Genomic DNA, 19,257 nt, shown 5'->3' on the forward strand with positions numbered 1-19,257 from the left:
TCAGCCAGCCGCCCAGTATGAGTGCCAGTTTGATTCTGCACTATGCTGACCTGTTCTGACTTTGCCCTACAAGGTCTGCCATGGCAAACCCAACAATGAGGCACTGTGAAATACTAAAACAACTGTGGGGAGAGCAAAAAGAGCATAATTCAAACATCTTCATCTAGTGTAACCTTGGTTCCTACTCACTAAAGTTATTGTCAAAATTCAGGTATGAGCCATGAAGTCAGAGCTAAGGTTGCAGTGTCTGCAAACCACTGAGTTGTGTTAGCGGAAACTGTTTCTCATAAGGACTCACACAAAGCTTTTGGATGCCCTGTAATTCTTGGTTTGTGCCTTTTGCTAAATCTTCTCCAATCCAAACACTTTTGAAATATTACATTTTTTGAAGCTGCTTATGTGTATACCTTTCATCATGTTTCTCCCTTCTCTCCCCTTTAAAATAAATGACCATAATGACTGAGGCTCCATTCCAATTATCTTGTTTGCAGGATATGTAAAGATAACCATATGTTGTCTTTACTTTAAAGAGTAGCTTTCGAGGTGAAAAACTTGGGAAACTAATGTTTTCTTCTTCCAAATGCTACTTAAGTACTTCAGGTATACTTTAGTCTTGTGAGAGGTCTACAACTAGCCAGAAGGGCCCATCAATATCTAATAAGGAAGCTTCCTGCATGTATGCGGCTGGGCATTTGATATGTAGTGTTTATAGAAGATTTTAATGTTTGCACAATTAAACATTTCTATCATTTTCTTATGTGTTTGGACTCATTTTGATAAATTCAGTGTAAATCAAAGCTATCAGAGATCTGTTATAATTATCTGTTAAATGTTATTTTTAATGTCAGTATAACAATCAAGGAGTTTTGCTTAAGGTATTTTTTCTTATATAGCCTAGGTCTAACTATTATGTAACCTACTCTCAGAGTAGGTTATGACATGACATTCAAGTCTATATAAGCTATGTTTTCTAAAGCATGTCCAAATTAAATGAAATTATTTTTAATTCAATCACTGCTGCTTTTTAGTCAGTCCTGTGTACATATTAAACCAATTAAAAGGCCTATTTTAGAGTTTGCCTAACGGTCCTCAATACATCTACAGTCGTGAAGCCCCTTCAGGTGACAGGGAAACACATCTAAGTGTCTTTTCAGAAAGATAGACAAGGAACGTTACATTTATAGCATTAAAAGCTTCAAGTCCCTGGAGAGTCAATATTGATGTCAAAATGTCTCAGTCACCCACCACCAGCCAAGGCAACTCAGCAACTGAGACAACACTGCCACCGTGTGGACGGAGCAGCAGTGCACCGGACAGTGACACAGCAGGAGGCGGAGGGGTGGCAGTGAGCCAGACCGGATCCTTCATGAGGGAAGAGGCCAGGGACAGCCAACCAACCCCGGCTTCTCTTCTCTTCACTCATATTATTCTGTATTGCAAGCCAGGGAGCCCGAGCAGGGGGCTGCGCTAGTATTCGTAGGATGTCCCGTCATGAAGGTAAAAATACACTTCAACACAGAGATGTGAGCAAATCGGGATTATTGATAAAAACGTTGACAGAGCACCGAGCTAACGTTAGCTAGCCGAGAATGTCTTGTTTTGCAGCCCATTCTAGCTAACGTTGGCTAGTGTTAGCAGCGAGGGTGCAGTGTAATTTCGTGGGGACGCATTATGGCGGCCACTAAATGTGTGTCTAACCCAACGGACCTTGCAGTTGACGTATATGTTTCAGAAAATGTACAACAGTCTGCGTCAGTTTACCAAAACAACGTTGACATATAAGCGGAAGAATCTAGTTAATGTTAGCTAACTGTGCTAACGTTAGCTAGCCTGGGACCTATCTGGTAATGGGTTATGTAGGTTAACGTTAACGAGCTGGGGAGCAAGGGGGAGTGCCGAGAATAGGAAACATGGAACAGCGAATCCCAGATGACGTTGTGGGGTCGCGGGCTTCTCTTCTCGTTAACGTTGGTTTGTTTTAGCCTCCTTCCTGGTAAAAGTTGGCCTTTAGATTCCAGTTTCGCAAACCAACATTCACCTCGTCCTTGTGGCCAACCTTGTTGGGCTTGAAGTTCGTCGTTGGTGTCGAGTAGACGTTAGCTAACGTTGTCAATCAGATTCTTGAGTTCACCAGCCGGGAAAAAGTTGAGTTAGCTAGGCGAAGTCTACCACAGCTGTCTTGCTTGTCTGCTAACAGTCTGGTTCATTCGTTAAATGGTGAGCCAGCAGCGAAGGTTAGTCAGGCCAAAGCGGCCTTTAGTTTCCATGTCTGTGTTGTTGTTGTTGTTGTTGTTGTTGTTGTTGTTGTCAACTTTGCTGTCAGTTGTTATCGTTATTTATGTCTGAGATGTAGCTAAGTGGTTATCGTTGTTACTGTCATTAACGTTTCTGCAGCCGCTAGTCGTCAGCCGCTGCATAGCGGGATCAGGGTGGCACTGAGCTTTAACACCTTGCTAGCAATGAATGGAGATATGAGGGAGTTTAGACAGCCTGGTGTCATACAATACACCGACACAGCAGCACGACTGTCCTAGTCAATCAATAATTGCCTGGTTTTGAACACAGAAGGCCCCCTTTACCCTATGTGAACACAAGGTTAAGCCTTTGATATAGCTAGTGTTGGAATGAATATAGTGATGAGGATGGCTTTATGAATGAGATGGGTGTAGTGAGTGTAGTTTTATTAAATGGGGAATGGGACAGACACTAGTCAGTCTTTGTCACTCCTGAGTAAGAGGATTGCTACAGAGGGGGTTGACACAGTAACATGTAACATATGCAGTGCAAGATCCCAGCAATAAATAGCCTACACACCGTGCATCACTTCAAATGTTCAATTTTGGCTGGACAGTGTCAAAGAAGTGTTGATTTTACTCCATGGTTATTTGTTAGGCTGCTGATGCTGAAGGCATTTCCTTTGAATGCAGTTTTTGAACATTTCCTTCTTAATGTGTTACAATCAAACAGCACATGCATTCAATCCACCTCACCCATGTTCCTTCACCAAACAAGCTAAATACAAAAAGTACAGAGAAGTCCAACAAAACAGTCACCCTTAGAATATAATGCAACCCATTACACTACCACAGCACCTTAATATGAGTTTAACTTCTGTTACACTCTCAATTAAAATTTAACATGACCGTATACAGATCTAGGCTAATGTTTTTTTGCAGGACTATATGATTGTATTGCATTTTGCAGGTGTTCATGTTCTGTCCAACACATGCATAATACCCATTTTGCAAACATGTAGTTACCATTTGGTTTACATTATACTGTATAATTCTAATAGATATCTTCTGAAGTGAACATTTTTGTATCAAGTAAAAATATGAATTGTATTTATTGTAATCCATTTATTGATTATAAGAATACATTCTCAGTTAATTTAGATCTAAATTGGTTGAGAAAATCCCAGTTGAAACATGTAATGTTTAATGAGAACAGAAAATACTTGATTTGTTTATAGGATCCAAATGTGTTAAAATTATCCTTAAAATTGAAATTATGAAAATCTTTATTTTATAAATGAACTGTACGTAACCTTTTACATAGGCTGTGTTCATTGAGCAAAATTAAGTCAAGTTATTTATAAATATATACAACATTTAGCCTCTGTCTTCTCTTGTTTGTGTCTTATCTTTCTTCCCTTAGGCGTGAGCTGCGATGCATGTTTAAAAGGCAACTTCAGAGGTCGACGATACAAATGTTTAATCTGCTACGACTACGATTTGTGTGCTTCGTGTTACGAGGGTGGTGCAACCACAACCAGACACACCACAGAGCATCCCATGCAGTGTATATTAACCCGAGTTGACTTTGGTAAGTAGAATTGATATTCACATCAGACTAATTATGAGCAGTGCATCTATCCAGGTTGTGATGTATGGAAAGTGTGAATGTGAGCCACATGAGCCCTCTGTCATTCAACATTATATATATATATATATATATATATATATATATATATATATATATATATATATATATATATATATGTGTGTGTGTGTGAGAGCGAGTGAGTGAGAGAGTGAGAGAGTGAGTGAGTGATCTGGAATTTTTATGCTATGGTTTTTCGAAGATTTGTACAGTGATGACAGTTTGTACAAATAATCAAGAACTGACAAGTAGATATGGTGTCATCTCAAACGTAATGCCTTATGGTTTTGATTGATCGGACCATTTCTCTTTCCGTTGGACTACTTTTTTTGCTACTAATAAGCTATTGCTGTCTTCTCATAGATTATTTTATATGCAGCTGACAAGGGAAGGTGTATTACAGACTGCTTTCTTTAAAGCTGCACTAATCAAAGGTTTTTATATTGACTATGAGTAGTGTGAGGCTCACTCAAATTGATGAAACCACAGAGAATTATTACCACACTAGATAAACCCTCAGTACCTAACCTGGCCAACACCAAATGGCACCTAGACACAGAACGACTAGCTGGTGAACACAATGGAGCATTTACCAACTTAATAACCAGATATTTCCCTTAGAAGTTGGTGGCGATCAAAACAGAGCTTGCAGGAAAGTGACAATTGGACTTACATTCATCAAGTGGACATAAACACTACTTCAAATGAATGCTAATGGTGCTCTGTGTCTGCTGGATGTGTAAATAGGCAACTGTTTGCTAACACATTCGTCATAACCACTTTTATAAGGTGAAAATGTGTCAGTGTTGTGTTAACAGTTTGTTTAAACTGCCCCCAGGTGGATTATTTATGCGAATGGGCTAGGGAATGTTTATAATGAACAGTTTCCTATAATGTGGCAAGGTTAAAAAAATAAATGCTGTAGTTAACTACAGGTGTTGCTCATCCTCTGAATTAAACCTGTTTATTTATACGCCTTCTGAGGCTTTAACTTTCTGTTATCTGGCTCTTGACTTTGAGATTTTATACAGGACCTTATATCATGTATGACTCTGTGGCAACTCTGACTAAAATGTTGATCCCGTGTAAAAGAAACACTGCAATTCCAGCAGCTGAAACATGCAAAAACATTGACGCTAAATGTCCATCTTGATTCCCCTCCAGACCTGTACTACGGTGGAGAAGCTTTCTCAGTGGAGCAGCCCCAGGCCTTCACATGTCCCTACTGTGGCAGAATGGGCTACACAGAGATCTCCCTTCAGGAGCACGTGGCTGCAGAGCACACAGAGACCTCCACAGAAGTGGTAAGTTGGTGCTGAAGCTTCACACACAGCCACCTATGAAACCTTGACTAGATGTTTGCACAGATCTTAAGACCTGGAAACATTCACATTTGTGTTGATTTTCCTCACATACCTCAGAATGTTTCTCAATCGAGTAAATTCAGTCAGTGTCTGTGAATGTCCCTGACATTAGAGGGCCCTGTAGGTTTTTAAAGTATGCTATCTATGTTTACATCTTGGGGGTGGAAATAGGTCAGTCCATAGGGACTTGGCTTGGGAAACGCAGGGTCGCTGGTTCAAGTCCTGGTATGGACCAAGTGTGGACTGGTAGCTGGAGAGGTACCAGTTCACCGAATCCCCAACTGCTCGCTTCTTTTAATGGGCAGCTCCCTTAAGGCCGTTTTTACAGTTGTGCGGAGGCTCCACGCAGAGCTCTTGCCATAGCCTACGTAAGTGGCCTGATGTTTATATTTGTGCGCTGGTGTGTGCGTCGAGCCGGCACGTGTGTGTGTGTGGGGAGCGGGTGATAGAGTCCTAGTGAGAGAAACAAAGTGTCTCCCCTGTGTTTTCTGACCAAGGTGGGAAATCTTTAGCAGGAAAAGTTATCCCTCTCCTTGATTTCACGTTGTTTATGGAGAAGGAGAACCAGGAAATGAGCCAGGGGGAAATACAACGCTACCAAGCCACGGCCGAGCGGCGAGTGGCATGCGTCGCTGCGACGTGTAGTTAAATTTTTCGAGAGGTGCGCGTCAGGCTACGGCGTAGGGTCCGGTGTAGACGCAGAGGGGTCTGCGGGGCTACGCCGTCGTTTTTACACATGACTATAAAATGGCCTTTACTCTGACATCTCTCCAATTAGTGCATGTATATAGTCCTGTTTGTGCGTGTGTGTGTGTGTGTATTTTGGGCCTGTTTGTAATATGCAACAACAGAGTGTAAAATGTAATTTCCCCTTTGGGGATATATAAAAGGTATCTCTTACCGTTCTTATCTTAATCGTCGTCTTCCTTAACAATGTCACAGTTGAAGCCTAGTTCTGATGTCCGCTTCCGATGCTGCGAGAATAACTGAACTGCATGTGATGTCAGGTAAACTGTGCAGCTCTATTTATAGATGCATACTGTTCTTCAAGAAAGAAGACATGAAAACACTGGTTTTAAAGGCTGAGAAATAATGAAAAGAACCTTCGCCCATGTTCTAAACATTTTACATTACTGCTGATGTTTTTCCAATGCATGAACATTAATTGTTTTTGGTGTGAGTCTTCTTCCTTCTTCGTTCCAGACCCCCTCTGATATTTCATTTTAGAATTGTACGTAAATTAACCTGCAGATTACACAGACTTGCTTGAGAGGGGTCCAAACTATTATAATTGAGTGTATTGGAGTGGCACGTATAAATGCTGTACGGTTTGGAGATATAATGTTCCTACTCTGAAATTTTGAAATAGTTTTGTTTAGTTAAGGCTTATTAACTTACCACAGTGTGAATACTATATTAGTAGTTATATGAAAACTTCAGTTATTTAGTTTGTTAATTTACTTTGAATATCAAGACCATATAGCAGGTACTCTTAGTCTATATCGACGACGATTCATTTATGGGATTGCTCCGGTGCCGCCGGAAGATCCTCCAGACGTCCCTCATTTTCGGCCGGATGTCCCTCACCTTCCGCTTTCTTTGGGTTGGCATTCTAAACTCTGCTCGATTTATGAGGACTATAGTTAAAGGATGATTTTGATTTTATTTTTTAATTTTTTCTCAACCCGGACCCCATTTCCCCATGCATTTGTGTATGGACTGATGTGAACATCTATGAAATTGTGCCCGTATTGAGCGAGAAAGCAATGACGAGCCGGCGCGAACCGAGCTGCAATGAAATCTAATGGGGGAATTGTGCACCCTCCATTCCATCAAAAGTGATTGTTTTTGCCACTGATAGGCTCAGATTGTATTTACAAGTGTGTGACAACATTATCGATCTCAGGAGGTGACGGTGTGGAGTGTGGAACGCGAGTTGGGAAAAGGGCGTTCCGGCAGTCTGTTGTTTTGGAGTAGGCTACATAAATTAGGCTATAGGTTTGTGTTATATGTGAGAGAGAGAGAGAGAGAGAGAGAGAGAGAGAGAGACTTACTCTGGCTCAAATGAATATGGGCAGGCATCGAACTATAACGACCTCATCCACATTTTTTTAATATTGAGCCACGACACTGAAAACTATTCAACAAACCTATAATTTCTGTAGCCTACTCCGAAACAACAGACTCCCGGAACGCCTTTTTCCCCCGACTCGCGTTCCACACCGCTGTCTTTGGACAAGAAGTCACCTCATGAGATCGATAATGTTGTCAGACACTTTTAATAACAATCTGAGTCTGTCAGTAGCAAAAGAAAATTCCAAAAAGTGGACAAAAATCAAGGGTGCACAATTGCCTCATTAGGTTATATTGCAGCTCGGTTCGCACCGGCTCGTCACTGCGATCTCGCTCAATACTGGAACAATTTCAAAGATTTTTGGTCACATTAAGGCGCTGACACACTAACCCGATAATCGGCAGTTGGACAGTCTGGCGAGGTCGGTGACTCGAGTCTGTTCCGTGTGTTCCGTGCCGTTGTCCATCTGAGGGGCCGTCGTCCTTCATTTTGACCGACCTGACGTGTTCAGTTGAAGGCAGGGCAGTCGGGACTCACCCGGAAATGGGGAGTGGAATGAGCGTGACTAGAGTCTCTCAAAATCTGACGAAAATCATTTAACTGACCTTTGTTGATCTGAAATGAAGACAGATTCAGCAACTGCACGGCCTATTTCTCGCTTAAAATGTTTTCAGAAACATGTTTCAGTGAACTATTTTAGTACAATATGAGATCGTATTCTGAACAAGCCGCCATGACAGTCTGGATTTGCATTTCCCATAGACAGTATATAATGGACCAACAGATCCTGTTGATCTGGGCGGAAACCAGTGAAGGATATTAGAAGCACTTTTCCGGTGAGCGCTAGTGTTAATGCGCAGCCTCCAACTGAGAGAGACAACGTAAATGTGACGCAAGCAACCTGTCTGAAAGTCTTCTAGTAGCTGTGCCAAGAGAAATCTCAATCATTCCCTATCTTGCAGATACGGAGAGCGTAGGTACAGTGCCTTGCGAAAGTATTCGGCCCCCTTGAACGTTTCGACCTTTTGCCACATTTCAGGCCTCAAACATAAAGATATAAAACTGTAATTTTTTGTGAAGAATCAACAACAAGTGGGTCCCATATATAAAGTGGAACGAAATTCATTGGCTATTTCAAACTTTATTAACAAATAAAAAACTGAAAATGTGGGCGTGCAAAATTATTCAGCCCCTTTACTTTCAGTGCAGCAAACTCTCTCCAGAAGTTCAGTGAGGATCTCTGAATGATCCAATGTTGACCTAAATGACTAATGATGATAAATAGAATCCAGCTGTGTGTAATCAAGTCTCCGTATAAATGCACCTGCTCTGTGATAGTCTCAGAGGTCCGTGTAAAGCGCAGAGAGCATCATGAAGAACAAGGAACACACCAGGCAGGTCCGAGATACTGTTGTGGAGAAGTTTAAAGCCGGATTTGGATACAAAAAGATTTCCCAAGCTTTAAACATCCCAAGGAGCACTGTGCGCCGCGATAATATTGAAATGGAAGGAGTATCAGACCACTACAAATCGAAGACCCAGCCGTCCCTCTAAACTTTCAGCTCATACAATGAGAAGACTGATCAGAGATGCAGCCAAGAGGCCCATGATCACTCTGGATGAACTGCAGAGATCTACAGCTGAGGTGGGAGACTCTGTCCATAGGACAACAATCAGTCGTTACTGCGCACAAATCTGGCCTTTATGGAAGAGTGGCAAGAAGAAAGCCATTTCTTAAAGATATCCATAAAAGTGTCGTTTAAAGTTTGCCAAAGAGCCACCTGGGAGGCACACCAAACATGTGGAAGAAGGTGCTCTGGTCAGATGAAACCAAAATCGAACTTTTTGGCAACAATGCAAAACGTTATGTTTGGCGTAAAAGCAACACAGCTCATCACCCTGAACACACATCACCCACTGTCAAACATGGTGGTGGCAGCATCATGGTTTGGGCCTGCTTTTCTTCAGCAGGGACAGGGAAGATGGTTAAAATTGATGGGAAGATGGATTGAGCCAAATACAGGACCATTCTGGAAGAAAACCTGATGGAGTCTGCAAAAGACCTGAGACTGGGACGGAGATTTGTCTTCCAACAAGACAATGATCCAAAACATAAAGCAAAATCTACAATGGAATGGTTCACAAATAAACATATCCAGGTGTTAGAATGGCCAAGTCAAAGTCCAGACCTGAATCCAATCGAGAATCTGTGGAAAGAACTGAAAACTGCTGTTCACAAACGCTCTCCATCCAACCTCACTGAGCTCGAGCTGTTTTGCAAGGAGGAATGGGCAAAAATGTCAGTCTCTCGATGTGCAAAACTGATAGAGACATACCCCAAGCGACTTACAGCTGTAATCGCAGCAAAAGGTGGTGCTACAAAGTATTAACTTAAGGGGGCTGAATAATTTTGCACGCCCAATATTTCAGTTTTTTATTTGTTTAAAAGGTTTGAAATATCCAATAAATTTCGTTCCACTTCATGATTGTGTCCCACTTGTTGTTGATTCTTCACAAAAAAATACAGTTTTATATCTTTATGTTTGAGGCCTGAAATGTGGCAAAAGGTCGAAAAGTTCAAGGGGGCCGAATACTTTCGCAAGGCACTGTATATGTAAGGAGATAACATGGGCACAGGCTAATTATTGCTAACTAACATGCTAGTTAACGTTAGTAATTAAACCTAAACAGCTCATGTAAGTCGAACCTGCCTGCGAGCTTCTCCTGTACTATACGGTAATTCCTCTACTATGTGACACAATCGTTAGCCTATTTTTACAAAAACGTCTGCTACGGAGCCATAACATAAGGTACAAGGTAATGGAGCCTTTTATACATTGTCGTGTTTCTTTAGAAATAAACAATGGACAAATGGAGTCTTTAAACGCTTCAGATGTAAAGTTATTCGCTGTCAAGTGACGTCAAAGTGAATGTCAGTCAGTGGAATGCTAACGGGAGGTGATACCTTTGTAGCGTCAAAATGGCGCCATAGGAGGTTCGAGTTCTTAAGCGAAGCTAACCCCCTTGGTATTTCCGAAGGAAACAAACCCACGTGACGCGTTCGTCCAATCAGCTGCCGGTTTTCATTTTTTTGGGCAACAATACAGTTTAGCGCCACCTGCTGTTATGGAGACATATTACGTCTCGTCTCTTCGGTGTGTTCTGAGGCACTTTTTGGTCCAACTCGGGGAGACTGATCAGTCCGACTGGCTTTTCTGCCGACAGTTGGCCGTTTGGTTAGTGTGTCAGCGCCTTTAGTCTATTAGACACAAATGCAGGGGGAAACAGCTCCTCAGATCTCTTCGGGGTAAATTGAGACCGCTAGCTAACTATCTGTCCAATCTGGGTTTTCTGTTGCATGATTTAAACAACTTGAACGAGCATGTTACACCAAAACAAGTACCTTCCGAGGCTGTTTTGCAGAGGCACCGCTATTGCATCTGGCGTTTAGCGCCGCCCAAGACAATTGTGATTGGTTTAAAGAAATGCCAATAAACCAGAGCATGTTTCTCCCATCCCAGAATGCTGTGTGGATTAGCCAGACCCTCCTTTTCAGCGCTGTGGACGAAGGTCTGGCAATGTGAGACTATTGTGCACTCAAATACCCAAACAGTTTTTGCTGAAATATTGTAAATTGGCCTATCAGTGAAATGTGGCATTCTCTGTGGCATTTTCATATTCAGTCATAACTCAGATTATCTGACCTAAAGCTATATAGGAAAGGTGTGTGAGTATTTGTGAGTAAATGAGAATAGCCAATTAATGTCTAAGAGTGAATAACTTACTTGGCGACTTGTGTCCCACTGCAGCAGACAAGCGTGAATATTATAATGTAGTTCATGACCTCAAATATTCATGAGAGCCTTTGAGTATGACAGTAAATCATTGGTCTTTTGGATTAAATAAGTGATATTTGGCAAATACTTTACCTACCTGTTTTGAGTCGATACTGGTAGTTAGCTTGGCAAATTTTGATTTTAAGCCTTTATATACAAGAACCTAACAAAATCCCATTTTCCATGGTACAACAGTGCCACTCATACGTATTTCTATTTGACAGCTTCCACGAGAAAATTATACTACCAAATTCAAAAATTTAAAATCAATCCATACCCTCAACATCACTTCATATCTGCTGGAGTTTTGACATGCTCAACACCGAGCATCTCTGCATGTTACAATTTGTCATTTGTACAGTTGATATTTGCAGATCTCAGTGTTAGTTCCAGAGCACCCATCACCAACTGGTGAATGTTGAATGTGCAGTGATGTGTGCTAATATTAACATGTAACGCTCTCTCTTCCTGTCCTCTAGATCTGCCCCATATGTGCAGCGCTACCTGGTGGCGACCCCAATCATGTGACAGATGACTTTGCTGCTCATCTCACACTTGAACACAGAGCACCCAGAGACTTAATATCCTTTTCAAATAGTAGTGCCTCCTCCTCCACATAACATAACCTGGCTACTGTATTGACTGAAACACAAATTCAGCATTTTTTTTTTCCCCCAGTTAGTTGTAGTAAGAGAAGCCTGTATTTCAGGGTTTCTGTGTAGAAACTATTCAGATATTTATGCGAATGCGTTATGTTGCGTCCAGATTGTTAATTTATTCGAACCCAAAGCGAACGGCAGTAGGGCAAGAGTCGGGAAATATTGCAAGGTGTGAGCTGCAAGGTCTGTAGTAAATGGAAGGTGCAAGCTTCCTATTTACATTCATTTTATACATGCGTTCTAATGGCACCAATGTATTTTCTTTGGGTGTAATAGGCCACGCCCACTATAACCAATCAGTACACCATTGTAGGCGTGGCCCTAGATGGTACCCTCCATGTTCCGTAAAAGTCGGATGAGCTCTTCATGAGATGTAAACTTTTGGCCGATCTAATCCAAATTTGGTCCAGAGGCTCATAGTGATGCGTAACGCGGTGTAGCTTTCATAGCCTTTACTTTGGACAAGATATGCTAAAGTCGTCAAATTTTTTTTAAAGCTATATTGTGCAACTATTTCAAATGTCCGACATGGGTGTGGCCTATGTCATGTGATTCAGCTCAATTCAGGCAACGCGTGGATATAAGGTTTTTAAATGTGCAGTGTACGGTATGAGAATTGGTTATAGCGCCCCTTGCTGGAAGAAGTGTGTGAATTTGTGTGCCTCAGGTCCGTGCAGGGTTCTGGACCAGTCATGAAAATTGCATCACCCCACCATGCACGGTTAGGCTGCAGCGACACTTTTATTATATAATAATAATAATAATAATAATAATTATTATTATTATTATTATTATTATTATTATTATTATTATTGTTATTATTATTATTCTAATATAATAAAAGTGAGAGAAAAAATATTATTATATACTTACAATTATAATAATATATTATATTAAATGCGAGCAGTTCATATAGGAATTAGCCTACATGTGTGAGTTGACTTACACTGTACAAGTTGTTCAGGAGAGCCACAGAAAGAAGCAATTTTCAAGGATGTGTTATTTGTCAGATTGTGTGAAGGGTTGAAATGGCAGCATCTGCGTTTGCCTGTTAGGAACCAGCTGTAACACTCCATGTGAGTTGCACTCTGGGTAGACTCAGAGTACTGCTGATGCAGTCTATTTATAGAGTACTTTGAATAAGTGCTGTTGAGAAAACAAAAGATGCAAACATGTAGAAATACAGACGGACCAAGTGCATCCTAAGCTTCACAAAATGGGGCCATGGTTTTTTGTTTGTTGCCATACCCAGTGTGGCACCATGCAAATATTTGATCAGACTGCAGCTGGATCAGAAGACCTGAGTGTAGTGAGCATTCGGAGGAGTGACAGTTTCTGTGCTGCAACGTCAAATTTATTAATACATTTGTCAATCAAACCGAGTATGTTCTCGACGTGTTCCTTAACGGCGAGCTCCACGATGAGTCCAGTGGGGTGCGGCATGTGAGGAGGATGTTTCACCCTGGTCGTGGGCTGGGGGGTCCGAGAGCCCGCAGGTCTAACATGCACTTCACCAGCAGCACCACAGGGGGGCTCTCCACCAGCCAGAGCTCCTCACAGAGTTCCAACTACAGCAGAGAGGCCATGGACCCTATAGCAGGTCAGACACACACACACACACACACACACACACACACACACACACACACACACACACACACACACACACACACACACACACACACACACACACAGGTGGCATGGTAAACCCATGCTGACATGTATGATACAGGCTTTCTCTGAGGCACACAGCTGCAGAACAAGAAAGTGTGAAACCTGTTGTGGGTCAGATGATGGAAAGTAGCCTGCACAGTTCCAAATCTCAGACAGTGTATTGGGTGTAAGGCAGCGACAAAGGATCAAAGAAAACAGACAAAGATCAGATAAGATAAGTAATCTTATTTAATGTGGGGAAAAACAAAACATTTTTTGTTTTTTAAATCTGACATTAAATAAGAAGATCCCTTATCTGTGAGTGCCAGAGTTTTTGTTTTCTTAGGTCAGGCAATGAAAGCTGTATTTTTGTTATCAGTACAGTCAGGCAGAAAACAATGAAGTCCAGTATCACACAGCTACAACTGCAGGAGGTCTGAGAGTAAACACTGGCGCTCAGTACTAAATCAGGCGTGTGGCATTAAGAGACCCATTTATTAATTAGTCTCACTATAAATAGTTTCTCACACATACAGAAAAATGACCTGCAGTAGCAGAGCTATAACACAGGCCTAGTCTGAACGGTAGTCTGGATAATACAGTAATGTGTGGGCAGAGTTGTTGCCGTGGCAACTCCTTGTTTATCCTGTTCCCAATTTTAATCCGGTTCAGCGCTTGGCATTCGCCACGTCAGCTCCAGCTGTGCCATAATGAGGGTCCCTGTTCAGTCTGCCTCACAAACAGCCTCCTCACTAATGACCTACTGTACCTGCTGGGCCGTTGACCTGACTGGTCAAATTTTAGCCTAAACCCCAGTGCTGAGGGTCTTATCCTGTCTCCTGTCAATCATAGTGCTCTACTTTTGTGGATCAGAGGCTGCATAGCGGTCCTACGAGATTGTTGTTCTGTGACAGTATAGCTCATAATTCAATCATTTTTTAGAGATGAATAATGTGACCAATTTGAAATATGTACTTCTTACGTAAATTTACGAAAGAAATTCTTAAAAAGGTTGAATTACTTTTGAATGATCGGTTTTCACGATCTGCCTAAATATCATCATGTTTTCACGAGAGCCTACCGTCTGGTAGACCGATTGACTGCCTGTCTGGATTGACCAAGTCTTTGCTCCTTGTTGGAATCATCATTTCTGACATTGAGCCCTTGTCGTTTCCGTCTTGTTCCTCCCAGAGCTTCTTTCCCAGTTGTCGGGGGTGCGGCGCTCGGCGGGCGGACAGCTCAACTCGGGCCCCTCGGCCTCCCAGCTCCAACAGCTTCAGATGCAACTCCAGTTGGAGCGCCAACAAGCCCAGGCGGCGCGTCAGCAGTTGGAGACGGCCCGAAACGCCACCCGGGGCGGCGGCCGAGCCAATGCAATCCTCAATACCAATTCAGCTGCCGCAAACCCCAACGCCAACCACAATACCAACCCCAGTCCAAACCCGGGTCCGCCGGAGTCCAACACACAGCACACTGCACATAGCTCCCAGTTTCTACTCAGCAGGTGGGACTGTCGCTCTTATTTTCTGCGTCTACCTGAAACGTCTTTAAAGTCCTTTGGATGTTCACTGTGCAGAGTATTTTTTATATGTCTTAAATGGGATATTTAAATGTCCCATGACATGAAAATTTCACTTTGAGTTTTTTTTTTTTTTAACATTAATATGCATTCCCCCAGCCTGCCTATGGTCCCCCAGTGGCTAGAAATGGTGATAGGTGTAAACCGAGCCCTGGGTATCCTGCTCTGCCTTTGAGTGGGACTGGCTCTGGTGGCTGTAATTCTGCACCAAGGCTGAAGGTCTATGGAAAAGCATCCAAAGAGCACCATGTGATGGGACCTTTAAGCAGTTGTTTTTTTATTCTCTACTGTCACCTGATTTGTCATCCATCTGTCGTCCTCTTTTTTTTTTTTTTTTTTTTTTTTTGTAACCAACTGTTGAATTTCTCTTGTGCAGGCTGAGCGAACCGCGGCTGTGTGAGGCAGAGCGGCAGGCGTGCGAGGCCCAGTGGGCCGACCGGAGCTTGTTTGTGACGGAGCTGCTGCTGTCGACGCTGCTGCCTGACTCGGACGCCTCGGCCTCCTCCTCCGAAGACGAGGACGACTGTCACGGCTCATTGCGGAATTTCGCTGACTTCGAGGCCATGGGCTGTGTTGAGGTCATGACCTTAGACGTGGCACTGGAGAACCTCAACCTCAAGGAGATGACCCCGGCCACCAAGACGCCGAAAACCACGGCTAAAACAGCACCAACGAAGAAAGAGCCTCCTGCGCCGCCCCTTTGATGACATGGCCACTCCCTCCCCTCAAACCACCATTGTACTTGGCTGGCTGCTGAGTCAGTCCGACTGCCAATGGATGACAAAAAAGACTGCAGTTCTTTTTGGCTTTGTTTTATTTTTTATTTTTTTCAGTGATTGTCATTTCAGCTCTGTCGCTCCACACTCAACCCCATGTTTATTACGTTGTGTACATTGAATAAAAGTAGTGAGACGAGAGAATGTGAAAGCAAGCAAGCGTGGTGGGTGCGTGAGAGAAAGAAAAATAACTATATAAATATATTATAGAAAAATTTATATGAAAGTTGATAATCAATTCCACATAACCTGTGTTTCCTCTAGCAGATGAGCAAAGCGTAGTTAACCGTTTTTAAAGAGACAAACGTGTCACACACTCACCCAGGGAGAGGAGGCAGACAGAAACCTCTCCGGTAAAAACGCTGCTGTGTATTTATAGTTATTGATTAAAGAACTGCTTGGAATGGTTTACCACAACTTAAGCATGAGCTTAAATCACCATGTGCCCATTTCTAACTGCACACTCACTAAACGGGGAGGTCTTTCTCTATTGCTCAGACACCTGAGTAACTGTAAATTAACGGTGCCACACTACTGGCATTTCTGCACACAGACACACACACACATGCAGACTGATGGCCCGTTTGGTTACATTCATGTCCAGTCTCAACCCCCCTCCCCTTTGTGTGACATCACCTGTTTTGGGGTCTAAAGACCTTGCTTTATATCAACTGTGGGCACTTTGGTTTTTAATTGCATATCCAGTGTCCATTTGTGTACACTACAGATGCTCTACATAAAGGTGTAATGCAACTCGGAGGCAAACTGAGATGAAACTGTCCTCAGTGTGACCATTTTCAGGCCTTTTCTAACATGGAAGAAACACAACCTGGTCTTCACAGTTCACCCCCCCCCACCTCCCCCTTCTCTTTTATGGAAGACCAGACGCTAGCTTCCCGTGATCTGAAATTACTTTTCTCTCCATTACTCATGAATGCAAAAATTACTCATCATGTGACTTGAAGGAGAGCATCTTGTATTGCTCTTTCCATTAATTTCTCTCAGTCAAAAAGATCTTTGTATGCCTCCACTGCTACATGAAGAAATGCAATGTATGTTTTTGGCTCAGCGAAAAGCCAAATCACAGGGTAAACCTTTCAGTTTGGAGGACAATAAAAAAATGTTTTGGATGGAAATTAACTAACCCAATCCTGCTCTCTCGTTTGTGTTTTTTACTTTGATTTTTTTTTTTTGAAACTCACAGTTGCTAACTTCTTGGGGAGCATGTACAGCATAAGGTAAAAAAATAAACACCTATCTTACAGGTCAAGTTCAATCTCAATTAGTCTCGTCATCTCCTGATGCATTTCATTCACAGCAGCAGTGGAACAGACTTTCTATATATTTGTTAGTTTGTTGGGACCTAATGGAGACTGGGGTGTTTGCTAATAAGTCTACCATCCTTGATATAAACGGGGTGGACAAAATAATAGAAATGCCGGTCAGTAAAACGCAATACAATAAACCAGCACCGACACTGCAGCTTACATAATGATCACGAAATTGAATCAACAGCTCTATAAAACAGTTTAAACTAAATATGTAACCTTCATGAAGGTAGAATTTATTGCAGGACTTGTGTTAAATGTAGGCTAGCTACCTACACTGTCAACTGAGTGTAGGTAGTATATGTATATACAAACGTGTTTGGGTTTTGACCAAATATATGCCCTTGTCAAAATTGGGTCAGTGGAACGAAGATGTCTTTATTATTTTTTTTTTTTTTATTAATATTATTTATATTTCCCAGAATCTGTGGTTAAATGCTAGTGGTGGCTAATGTACTGTAGACTGACATAGGTCTGGTAAACTCACTTCCCAGTCTTTTTCATCAATTTTTCACATTTGTAGTCTTAAGCGCCAACCGACGCTGCCTCAAGTAACGTCACTTGAGGCAACGTTATTAAACATTAGGCCTACAGGCATAAGCAAAGATCCTCTTTACTAACTAAAACCGTCTCTGGCATAAGCTGCCCACATCTGGGGACCAAATATTTGCCTGGAGAAATAGCAACATGCAGACGCAGCTACCAGGTTTATTACAACAACAAAAAACAATTTTGAGTCTATTAAATCTACTGCTAGCAGCATTAGCATTGTAGCTCCGTTGGCGCCGTTTAGTTCCGTTACAGCGCCACCTGGAGTTCCCGAGGTGGTAAATACTGCGCCAACCAACGGACATCCATGCGCGGAATGCGCACGTTTTAGACATGAACCCAGCTGTGATTTCCTTACAAGATGGGCATGCTGACTAATGCAAAAACAAAATCAAAAGAGCTATATTTGGTTTATCTCACTGGGAACATTTAGTCATTTATGCAAATGAGATCAAGTTACATAGAAGACAAATAGCCATGTCTTTGCCGTGCAAACAGAGTAGGGGAGAGAGGGGACAATTGCAATGTGTGGCAGTTGCAACATTGCTGATTTCTCCAATCAGGAATGAGCTAGAGTCATGAAACTCCTAATGCACATGCTCAGTAGGTCCCCTCCATCTTTCTGGAGGTTAACAGCCACATGCCATTGTTCCTTACGGGAGAACTGAAATTCAAGGTGAAAAAGTAACTTTTTTTAAGACCAGATTTTTTGTCATACTGTCTAAACTGTTTAAGTATTGATCTTTATCGTTATATAGTTTGAATGTGCAGTTTCTTAGCTTTTAACAGAATTAGGTACCATGTGTTAAAGCTAATGTGTTAGGCTAGCATCCCTAGTTTTAAGATGGCTGCCAGGGGGGGGGGACAGTTGTTGCAACTGTCCCCCTATGCAACTGTCCACACATGGTGTTGCAACTGTCCCTCATGAAAACAACAATGACAATTAGATAAAATTGATATAAAAGGCAATTCTGTGGTTTGATAACTCTAGTCTCAAATAAACTGAAAAAATATTTGAATAATTATGCCGAAGTATGAGTTTTATTACATCTAAATGACTGTTGCAACTGTCCCCAACATTTTTCAAGGTCCATTTAAGTACAAATTACTTTCATATCATATGTACACATGTTGCAGCAGTATGGGCAAGTAGGTGACATATATGGGTTTAATATATAAGAATATATAAGATATATATACATAATTATATTATATATATATATAATTCTTTTTGTCTTTCTAATAAACAAAACGGTTGCTGAGAAACTGAAGGAAATGTAAAAAGTGTTGCAACCGCCCCCACTCTCCCCTACAGGCAGCCATGATTTGCAAGTTAGAAACAGACCATGTAGGGATGGCCTGAGCATCTTAAAGGAAAAGAATACATAGGCTATTATAATAATAATAATTATTATTATTATTTTACCTTTGGGAGCAGCACATATAGAAAAAGATAAAGTTTCACGTTTTGGAGCTTAAAACCTCACAGTCGTCTTGTTTTGATGGTGGTGTGCTCTCTTTTGAGGTTGTTTTCTCCCAATATTAAAAACACACACA

At 41.8% G+C, this 19,257-nt stretch overlaps 1 protein-coding gene across 2 annotated transcripts; it reads left to right on the forward strand.

The window, feature by feature from the left end:
* Nucleotides 1-1,341: 1,341 nt before the first annotated feature.
* LOC120560992 (E3 ubiquitin-protein ligase KCMF1-like) lies at nucleotides 1,342-16,972 on the forward strand. 2 transcript variants are annotated; one of them, XM_039803922.1, is made up of 7 exons: nucleotides 1,342-1,497; nucleotides 3,658-3,825; nucleotides 5,047-5,186; nucleotides 11,636-11,737; nucleotides 13,235-13,415; nucleotides 14,660-14,972; nucleotides 15,424-16,972. In XM_039803922.1, exons 1-7 carry the CDS (start codon nucleotides 1,482-1,484, stop codon nucleotides 15,749-15,751), a joined length of 1,248 nt encoding a protein of 415 aa, XP_039659856.1. In that variant the 5' UTR covers nucleotides 1,342-1,481; the 3' UTR covers nucleotides 15,752-16,972. The 2 variants fall into 2 exon arrangements, with proteins under 2 accessions (XP_039659856.1, XP_039659857.1); XM_039803923.1 differs by lacking the exon at nucleotides 1,342-1,497 and adding an exon at nucleotides 2,215-2,234.
* Nucleotides 16,973-19,257: the final 2,285 nt, after the last annotated feature.

This window comes from Perca fluviatilis, chromosome 6 (assembly GCF_010015445.1).
Source record: "Perca fluviatilis chromosome 6, GENO_Pfluv_1.0, whole genome shotgun sequence".
NCBI lineage: Eukaryota > Metazoa > Chordata > Actinopteri > Perciformes > Percidae > Perca > Perca fluviatilis.